The sequence below is a fragment of the Vombatus ursinus genome, unplaced genomic scaffold, assembly GCF_900497805.2.
Source record: "Vombatus ursinus unplaced genomic scaffold, bare-nosed wombat genome assembly UNPS02014845.1, whole genome shotgun sequence".
Taxonomy (NCBI): Eukaryota; Metazoa; Chordata; class Mammalia; order Diprotodontia; family Vombatidae; genus Vombatus; species Vombatus ursinus.
This window is the reverse complement of record NW_020954623.1, coordinates 4,886,585-4,896,728: the sequence shown is the minus strand read 5'-3', so window position 1 is coordinate 4,896,728 and position 10,144 is coordinate 4,886,585. Positions and strand designations below refer to the sequence as shown.

Below are 10,144 nucleotides of genomic sequence, written 5' to 3'. Positions count from 1 at the left end.
AGATTACCACTCTAAGACTGTCAAAACATGAATACAATGAAATTTTAAATACTACCACTATTACTAAATTTTATAAAGTCCTTATGTCTCCGAGTTCTCTTTAAAGGATTTTGTGTGCTTAGGGATGTGGACTAGCTCTGGTGATTTCAAAGGCAAGACAACTCCCAGGTAAGGGAAATCCCTCTACCAGAACAGGCTGGCACCTTTTCTGACCCTTAGAGTCTTAAGAGAGTGGTCTAAGATTAAATGACCTGCCCTAGGCCACAGGCTGGATATGAGCCCAGTTACTGCTGCCATTGAGCTAATCTGGGTCTGGAAACTCAGAGCAGCAGCATGTTACCATGAACCATCACCTGCTAGGTGATAAAATGAGTACTCACCTTCCTGGCCCAGCACAAGGTACTGAGGAGCCAGACCGGATGAGTGCACAGAGCTCACCCAGATTCTAAACACTGCTGTATTGGTCCAATCAGGACAACACTGGGAAAGCCTGCATATGTACTGTTTTGTTTTTGTTTTTTTTTGCAAAATAACTAAGGGATTCCTGTAAGAGTCAAGATTCAATGTTTTTTCCCCTCTCCTAATCTAATGGAGTTTAAAACTTCTATCCACCTACAGATCTTAAGGCCCAAGTCCAATTTGTTGAGTGATTCCAGTGTGCCAAGGACGCACTACAGCTACATCCCCGCTCTCCACGAAGCAAAGGTGCTGAACTCTTCTAGGAGCAGAGCACACAAGGATACTAAAGCTTCTGTCTGTGATTTCTAAGTGCCACAGATTGATTCTCAGGTCATCGGCAGAGAGGTATGTCTCATGATCACTGTTGACAGAAATGGAGTTGATGTGATAGGTGTGTGCGTTGGCGAATATCCTTCGAGGACTGGCTTCTACCATCAGATCCATGGGCTTCAGTATGGGAACCTACAAGACAGACGAAGACAGACCTGTCATCAAGAAGGTGTGAAATGAGGCAGTGTGCAGAAACATACAAAAACGGGTCAAGAAAACATCCACGTTCACAACACAGGCAAGAGACCACGTCAGAGGGACACCTCAGGCAGAAGCAGAGCTGTGGCTTGAGGGATTCCTAGAAACGGCACCTTCAAAGTGGCCTCTGGCATCCCGTTTCTGCTGGTGCCATGTGCTGAGCACCCAAACGGGAAAGGAAGCCAGTCCCTGCTCTCGGGAAGGAGGCAAACGAGCATTTACGAAGCCCTCGCTGTGTGCCCCAGGGGGAATGTGCACCACGTCATCAGGGCCTGGGCTGGAGCTGAACCAGCTACTTCGAAAGGCTTCTGAGAGTAAACCGTGGGGTCAGCAAGACTCCAGAAGGGATATTTAACCTGGGCAGAAAGATGTCTTTCAAGCACCGAGATTGGGCGCATGAACCTCAAATGCGGAACAAAAAGCCTATTTGCAGGAAATACTACCTAACACATGCTCCTGCTGGGGGTAGCACCTGCTGAATCACAAATTTCTTCGGTGCCCCACTCAAGATGCCTTGTTTAAAGACCTCTAAGTAGCCCTGGTCCAGAACCCTCATTCCTTGAAAAAATGGAGGAAGGAGACATGAAGAGATGGATTTCCCTATCAAGTCCAAGACAATCCTGGTCGCTGGAGCGTGCAGGTGGCTCCCTGAGGTCTGGAATACACCCGGCCCAACCTCAGCCACCTGGCAGGGCGCTGACCACATCTGACTCCTTCCAGTTGCCCTTCGGACATTATGAGAATATCTGGAGAACTGGCCTGTGGTAGAGAGATGGGACTTACGCTTGGCCCTAGGGGACGAAACTAGGAAAAACTGGGGACAAGTGGCCAAGAGTAAAAGGCCCATCTTTCTGGGCCCTGGAGTTGTGAGCTGGTGGCCATCGAGGGTCACCCAGTGCTGCCTCAGGACCAAGGGGTGCTTCTCTGCACGCACGTCTTCAAAAAAGGTGGAACGAGACTCCTGTTTGGGCAGGGTGGGCCGGATGGCCTCTGGGGGAGCTTCCACCCTGGAATCCTGGGATGTCTCTAGGCCTTCTTCATTGAAGGAAAAGACTTAAATTTTTGTCTGGACCTTCCTGCCACCTGCACGTCTCTGTTCTTTGTCAGCAACCAGTCAGTCTATGCCTCATAAGCAAGAGATACTTGAGGGAATGCTGTGGGCCCAGAGTGAATGAGGAACAGCCTTCCTCCAGGTCACCTGGTACAGGTTCATACCCCGCCACCCCCTCCCCTCCACCCAGGCTCATAGATGAGGAAAACAGCCTGGAGTGTCTTCCCAACTTTTAAAGTACTCGGGGGAATAAACTGTCAAAATCTGCTAGTACAATTCATCAGTAACTCATTCCATAGAAAAGTGATTTTGACAAAGCTATAGATGACATCTACTCAGAGGCTCAGAGGACTGAGCTCTACAAACAGTTAAGTCACTGTTGGAAGTCTTTTAAAAAAAAAATCTTTAAAAATTTACAATAATGCAGCCCGAAATCTACTACAGAGCCTTAGGAACTACTCCTGCCAGGTCTGAGAGAGGCCATCTAACCTAGGGCAGAACACCCCAGCGACAGGAACCTCTACTTTGTGAGGCAGCCCTTTTCATGTGCTTTACCATCTCCTCCTTTGGAGACCCTTGCTGACCTCCTGTGTTGTCTCCAAAGTAATGGCTCTCTCCCCTTTCTGTTGTCTGCAACTGCAATTGGTCCTCTAAGAGTTCAATGGCAAGAAAGGGTCAAACCTGGGAAAGAGTCCAAAGTGAAGGACAGAGTCCTACAGCAATTCCATCAACTACCCACTTCCTAAATCATCTCCCAGGGCTCAATTCACTCACAGCCTCTGAGTAGGAAGGGATGCTAAAACCATCGGGCCCAACGCAAGGCCACCTTGTCAATCAGCAAGCATTTACTAAGCGCCAGGCACCGGGGCTAGAAAACCAAGAATGAAGCATCCCCTGCCATCCCGCCCCAGGAGCTCTGAGGCCATTGAGGGCAGATATGTCATCTGCACAGAGAAGTACGGAGAATATGCAAAATGAGGCATGATCTGCAGATCTCCATTCCTCCACCACGCCAACAGCTTGGTAGCCTTCCCAGCACTCCCAGCTCACCAGCCTTGAGTTCGAAGACAATCTCCTTCTCCTTCTGATTGGGACAAATGCATAATGATATATAAAAGGTAAATTGCATAGAAATCAAATCAGTAAGTAAATATACCCGTAGTGCTGTGATTCTGAAAGGGTCTCGGAGTCTCCCGTCTTCATCTTTCAGGTTATAACCTTCTGCTCTCTTATCTCGTTCACTGATTTTCCATAATTTAATAGTTTTATCTGAAAATAAAAGGTCTTTGTCTTTACGTGCAGATGAGAAGCTCACATTGATCACATGACTATGAGGCCCCTGTAGTCACAAACCCAAACCCAGGAGGAAGCGTCTGTGTTGAGGCTACAAGAGGGTTCTGAGACCATTAACCTGCCCCCTCTCAGGCTCAGACGGTTTGTCATTTCTGCCTCTAGGGAACCACAAATAAATATATCTAGGACACAGAATACTGTTTCAACATTTTTAGCCTGTGACTAATCCCATTATCACCTCCCACTTATCGAATGATTTTCTGTAGAAGGTTTAACTCAGAAAAAAGTAGCAGGATGAGATCACACAAGCAGCAGCGGAGGGACCCAGCAACCTGGGAACCCAGAGCCCAAGGAAACTCCCATGGGGCAGGAAGCCTTACCGTTAGTAGACAGCAGGAAGTGAGCAGCATTCTGTTGCGGTAACCACCTAATCTTATTAATTTTTTCCTCAATTTCTAGACTTTTCAGATAGTCAAATTCAGGTTCGTGACTTTGAAAGGTACTGTAAACATTATATTCGCCCCTAGAATGAGGACGGCTTTTATTCTGAAAGGAAAACATGACAGTTGCTTTAATGAACAAACACACGTCCAGAGGGAGGAAACATTTACTACATAATCTATACAGTCAAACAATCCCACATAAAAAGGAAACTAAAGAGCAAATTACAAATAAAGGGACAACTAGAGGTAGAGTGGCCTGTGATTTCATCGGTTAAAGGAGCTCCCATGGGAGAAAACTCCCTCTAGCAATGCGGGTGGGCGCAGCTGCCCACAATGCCTAGTCCAGGGTCGTCCAGCCAGTGCTGGTCTTCATACCTGAACTCCAGTTCTCTAACCTTGGGAAGGGAGGATTAGGGTAAAAAAAATAAATAAATTTAACCATTTACATGCAAAATCACCTAACTTTCTAAATCTAACAAGGGCAATTATTTGGTCCTAATCACCACTCCCCTTAACCAGGGAATATCAATCAGTCAATATTTATTAAGTGCTGTGTGCCAGGCACTTTGCTAAGCACTGGGGACTCAAAAAGAGGCAGAGTACCTGTCCTTAAGGAGTTTACAATCTAACAGGAGAGACAACATGCAAACAAATATATACGAAGCAAGTCACATACAAGACAATAGAGAATTAACAGAGGGAAGGCACTAGAAGGAAGAAGGGTTGGGGAAGACTCTGCAGAAGGTGGGAGCCAGCAATCAGAGGAAGTGGTGCACGGAGAGCACTGGGGCACGTGGGGCAGCCAGAGAGAACACCCAGAGCCCAGAGCCGGAACATCTCGTCTGTTGGACAGCCAGGAGGCTGGGGTCATGGGACCCAGGAAAGGGAGGAGGGGCCTGGGTTATGGCAGGCTCTGAGTGCTAAACAGAGCGTTCTGCATTTGCTCCTGAAGGCGGCAGGGGCTGGTGTCAGAGGAGGAGAGAAAGGGGCAGATTGGGGAGATGTTGCACAGGTGAAATCGACAAGCCTTGGCGCCATGTTGGAGATGGGGGGTGAGAGGCAGTGCGGAGTCCAGACTGACTCCAGGATTGGGAGCCAGAGGGGCTGGAAGGAGGGGGTGTCCTCAACAGTTACAGGGAGGGTGGATTTAGGGAGAAGGAGAATGAGTACTGTTGTGGTTATGTTAGGTTTAACACGTCTACCGGGCATCCAGTTTGAGACATCTGAAAGGCAGATGGAGATGAAAGATTGGAAGATGGCAGAAACTGGAGCAGGAAGGGCAGATCTGAGAAACAGGATATTTAAGGATACAGTTATACTTTTTCATTATGTTTCAATATAATGTAGCGAAAAACGTGGAGAATAGATAAAAATAAACACACAGAAGACGTCTTTAAAGTTTCTGACTACTGATTAAAAACGGTAATAATAAAAAACTTTGGGGAATTGTCCAAAGTAATCTTGGGAATGAGTGAAACCACCACCAGAACTTGGGAAGGAACTTGGAGATCTTTTGGTGCGCAGTACTACTTGTTACCCAAAATGCGTAAATGTCGACATTCCAAGCAGTGCCCCCCTTCTCCACCCTGGCTGAGGAGAGAAAGCAGTATTCATTCATAACGGCTCCCCTCGGGGACTGTAGAGAATACTGTGGTTACAGTCTGGCCCTACCCATCAACCAACAATCATTTACCAAGCGTCTCTGACGATGCAGGCATCCAGTTACCTACCACCCACCGTAAGGCATCGGCCCACCAGTGGCCTCGGGACGGGGGGAAGGGAGGCCCTCTTGAGTCAGGAACGTCTCACTATCCCACTAAGCTTCTGGGAAGAGAGTTTCCCGAGCCAAGGAAATCACAGGGTGCAGCAAACGTAGCCGAGTGAGTGCATCCGCACTGCTAAGGAGGTGATTGTGTCCCAGCCCACCCTCGCTCACTCACTCACCTGTGTGTCTCGGTCACCTCAGAGTTGGCAGGTGTTTAAAACAAAGGAAACCCCAAACAAATCTCACAATCAACACGACTGCAAAGGGGGCTCTCTATGCAGCCAGGCACACCCTAGTAAACACAGGCCCTGGTCACGGCGCCCATTCCCTCCCTGCATTAGCATGGCCTCTAACCTTCTCTTCGAGGCACTTCCCTACTTCAGGTGGTTCAAGTGCTGACACTCCTTTTCTTCATCTGTAAAACGGGGCTTCTACCATCTGGCTGTCTACTGGAGAGAGCAAGAAGCCGAAGCCTGTCTGCCAGAGGTCCCAGGTTGTGTCCCTGTCTTCTGTTTACTCCATAAATGTCATCCGTGTGACTTTTCCAGCTGCCTCCTCCCCTGGGCTGTGACGATCTCCAGCCCATCTTGGAATTCCCAGTGCTTAGCACAGTGCCTGCACACAGTAGGCTCGCAGTCGAGGCCCTCCTGACCTGGCAGCACCCTCTACTCTCTCAGCCCCACTGTCCACAGCAGCCCAAGTGGTAGAGCCTGTGTCTGGAGACGCTTCCTTGCTTCCTTTTGCCGTGACTCTGCCCGGCTCTTCCGGGGCCATCTCCATCCCCCTTGTCCCTTCACTCATCCTCACCCTCCCGTCAAGCCTCCCCAGCACACCCCTCCTGGTTCCTCACTTCAGGCTTTTCATCTATGACCTCCTGGGGTATGCGACGCTCTTCACTGCCCCGAAGCCCGCAGGGGCCCTGGCCTGAGACCCAGGTAGGTTCGATGGGAGGAAGATGGAGGCAGCAAAATCCAGCCCCCACCAGTTCCAGTTACTCTGACAAAGCCCCCCAAAGCCTCCCTTCCAGCGGATGATGTGCAGAGAAGCCAACAGCCACGCCCTCCACATCATCATCTGTATGTTTTCCCAGGAAATTCCACTAAGACAAAGCAATCTCTCTATCGCATGAAACTTATCCTCGATGAACTTCATTTATGGGGATAGACAAGTGCTCTGTTCCTGACACTGCCCATTAAAGTGTGATGTGGGGATTGTCCATGAGCAGCTAGTGATGTGGGCCTCAGTTTCCTGACCTGTAAAAGGCGGAGGCTGAAGCAAAGATGCCCTCTAAGGACCCCGCCAGCTCTGCTGCTAGGATCCTATGGAGATAAGAGGCGTGTTTGCAAAACACCGTAGAGGGGATTTCTTTGTCAGTGGTGGATAGCAAAAAAATCTAGAATTTTCAGCTGAAATGGTTCTTCTGAATGTTCAAGGGATGTGATCAACTAAGCAAGAGTGAACATTTCATCTTCTACTCACTGAACACTTTGGCAATGATCACATGTGAACACACGAGGACACAGTGACTGGGGCAAGCCCTGAACAAGGGAGAAGAAGGGGGGGGCCACCCTGAGAAAGCAAAGGCAATGGGGAGAAGCCAGCAGGCGATCACACCTGATTTCCCGGACACGTGGGTCAGCACTGCCACCGGCCCAACTGTTCAGGCAGCAGGGATGCCTGGGGCGCCTGGGCCACCTAGAATGCCAGTTTCAAAATTCTTTTGGGGGAAAAAGTTTTGACTAATTAATACAAAAACATTTAGGATTCGGGGAGTGGGGACACGGTCACACACACCAGCACCACAGAATGGCCCCTAATGCTTGGATGTACGTGTGTGTGCGCCCGTGTGCGCCGTGGCTGTCCCTACCACTGCCACAGCAGTCAAGTGTTCTATGAAACCACCAAGAAAAACCTCCACTTTCAGTAAGAGGCCAAAGTCAGGGTCAGGGTTGGGCATCAAATGTCGGACGGTCTGTCAACGACCCGGACATCCCAAGCAAGAGTTTCTAACAGCAGTGTTTGTCTACCAGATGTCACCATCCCAAAGCAAGTGTTTTCAAAGGCACAGAGGAGCGATTGTGGGGAGCCAGCAGTTGTCAGCCCCCTGGATTCCTCCTCCCTGCTGACGGCAGAGAAGCTCGCCTTGTCCAGCCCGTGCCTCCCCCCTCCCCCCATGGTGACATCAAAGAACGACCCCCCTACAGCTTCCCGTAAGTGAATCCTCGCTGCTAGCAAGGGCGCCAGCATTGGCTGCAGAACACAAACACATCATCTTCTTCTGCAGTTAGAAGACTCCTTCTGAGACTCAAGGGGAACCCGGACCCTCTGGCCACTGCCCCCGAGCAGATAAGGGGGCACCCCAATTTCACCCTTGATGCCAGACGGCTTGACGCTGGCCCCACTTCCCATCGCCATCCTTTTCTTGGCTGGTGCCGGCTGGAGAAGACCCTCCCTCCTGAACTTGGCTCGAAAAGCCAGAGTTTCAAGGAAGCTGGCTGCATGTACTCAACACCCACCCCTACCCCCCACCCCCCTGCTTTTACAGAAAATGCAAGGAGCTACCGGGAGACAAAATGGGTCCAGGGAATGGTGCTTAGGAAGGTGAGGTGCATCCCTGGAAACCATCTACCATCTCTGCCCTTCTCCCAGGAGGCAGGGGCAGGGGCCGGCCAGCAGCGCTAACCCCGGCTCTAGGGTGGTCCCGCCCCCACTCCCTGTCTTTTAGCTGCAGAGGCCCTTTTCTGCAGGAAGTGCTGCACCAGTCCTGGTAGCATGGAGGGTCGGCTTCAAGAGCCACTTACAGGAAACTGCAGACTGAGCCTCCTCTGATATCCCAGGCCAAGCAGCTTCAAGACCAGCACCGCCATGCATGAGCTAGGCAGAAGAGAAGACAGTTACTGGGAGGGGCTCACGGGGAGTGCCAAACTCACTTGGCTAAGCCAGTCCAAGGCCACTGTCCCCTGGAGAGGCAGGGACAAAACTCCCCACAAAGTGCTAAAGGAGACACTTCTCAGGGGGGACATGAGAAACACACACCATGGAATTTGAGAGCTGACAAGAACCTTCAGGTTGTCAAGGTGGAGACGTCTCATTTCTGACCTAAGGCCACTGATCGCTCCTCACCAGGTGCTGGCAAGGCCCCGTTGAGGACCTCAGCTGACATTTCACTACACTTTAAGGGGTACCAAGCACTATCCTCACAATTCCACAAGATGGGGCTCATGAGTATCGCCACTGCTATTTCACAGATGAAGAAACTGAGGCTCAGCCAGGCAGGGACACCCAACCAAGTGGAGTCATTTCCGCTCCTTGTAAGGATGCACACACACACTGACACACAGACACAGAGACTAAATCTGTGGTTCAGTCATTTCAGTTGTGTCCAACTCTTCGTGATTCCACTTGGGGTTTTCTTGGCAGAGATACTGGAGTGGTTTGCCATGCCCTCCTCTAGCTCATTTTGCAGAAGGGGAAACCAATGCAAACAGGGTGAAGCGACTTGCCCAGGGTCACATAACTAGTGTCTCAGGCCAGATTTGAACTCTGGTCTTCCTGGCTCCAGGCGTGGTGCTCTATCTACTGAGAATAGGGAACTCTGGTGACTGTAAAAAGATGTTCATCACAGCCCTTACATTTGGCAATGCTGATGATGCCCATGTTTTGGAAACACAGAAAATCTGAAGACAATTCAAGCATTCGGTTACTGCAAAGGCAGCCCCACTTCAATCTGGCTAGGTGACACACTGGAGTATTAATGGCCCATCTCGCACAGCCACTTAACAGAGCCTGCACCCCGTAAGAGATAGTTGTACTGATTTTTGTGCTGAAGATATGAATTACCGTGAGGACAAGAGCAGCAGAACTCAGCTGGTCTCGTCTCCCAAGTGAGTCTGTAAATGTCGTGGGAAGGCCAAGGACCTGCTTGCCCTCTCTCCCTCCCGCTCAGGTCCAGTACATAGGGATGACTCACAACTATAATTTTCTTTTTCAAAGTTAAAAGTAGCCTACACAAGTATTCAGTAATTGTGTCCTCAACATTTTGCTGTAGAAAAATGCTAAACTTAACCATCTAGAGTAGGAAAATGGTTCTTCTGGGGTGGGTGATTTCTATTGCAAATAGAATAAATGAAGACTTCTCTGAAAATCTCCCCAAGAACTCTTCTAACACGTCGACTGCACAGAGATGTGCCCAGGCTCCAACCTGCTTCCATGTAATGTTAGCCCATGTGAAGTAAGCACATGCATTCTGTGGCTCTTGAGTCACTAACCTCTTGTTCCTTCTGAAATATAACCACTCTGCCGCCCTTGTCTCCAGTTGCAAGAAGATCTCCAGAGTAATTAAATTCGACAGTTGAAATGATATCAGCTGTTAACAAAACACAAATAACATGATTTATTTTGGAGGAAAAAAAAAAATCAAACCAAGTAAAAAAGCCCCCAAACAGCAGTAAACAGAAATTAAATTCTTAATGAAAGAATCAAAACCTTCTTGCGCCTTACACGGACAATATTTTAGATATTAAAATGAACTTGACCGGCTGCCCTGGCATCCCAGGACACTGCGTCTGGTGCAGCGTCCACCTTTCCCTGTGCCCCACCAGCACT

General features: G+C 49.4%; 1 protein-coding gene across 1 annotated transcript in view; it reads right to left on the bottom strand.

The window, feature by feature from the left end:
* PPP2R2D (protein phosphatase 2 regulatory subunit Bdelta) overlaps positions 1–9,891 on the bottom strand; it is an 18,152-nt gene extending 8,261 nt beyond the window's left edge. Inside the window, exons 1-5 of the mRNA XM_027840468.1 lie at positions 9,808–9,891; positions 8,341–8,413; positions 3,712–3,877; positions 3,195–3,307; positions 744–921 (exon numbers count right to left, since the gene is read on the bottom strand). Of these exons, the coding sequence (XP_027696269.1) occupies positions 744–921; positions 3,195–3,307; positions 3,712–3,877; positions 8,341–8,406 (523 nt within the window). The 5' untranslated portion in view covers positions 8,407–8,413; positions 9,808–9,891. The remainder of the gene's footprint in view (positions 1–743; positions 922–3,194; positions 3,308–3,711; positions 3,878–8,340; positions 8,414–9,807) is intronic.
* Positions 9,892–10,144: the final 253 nt, after the last annotated feature.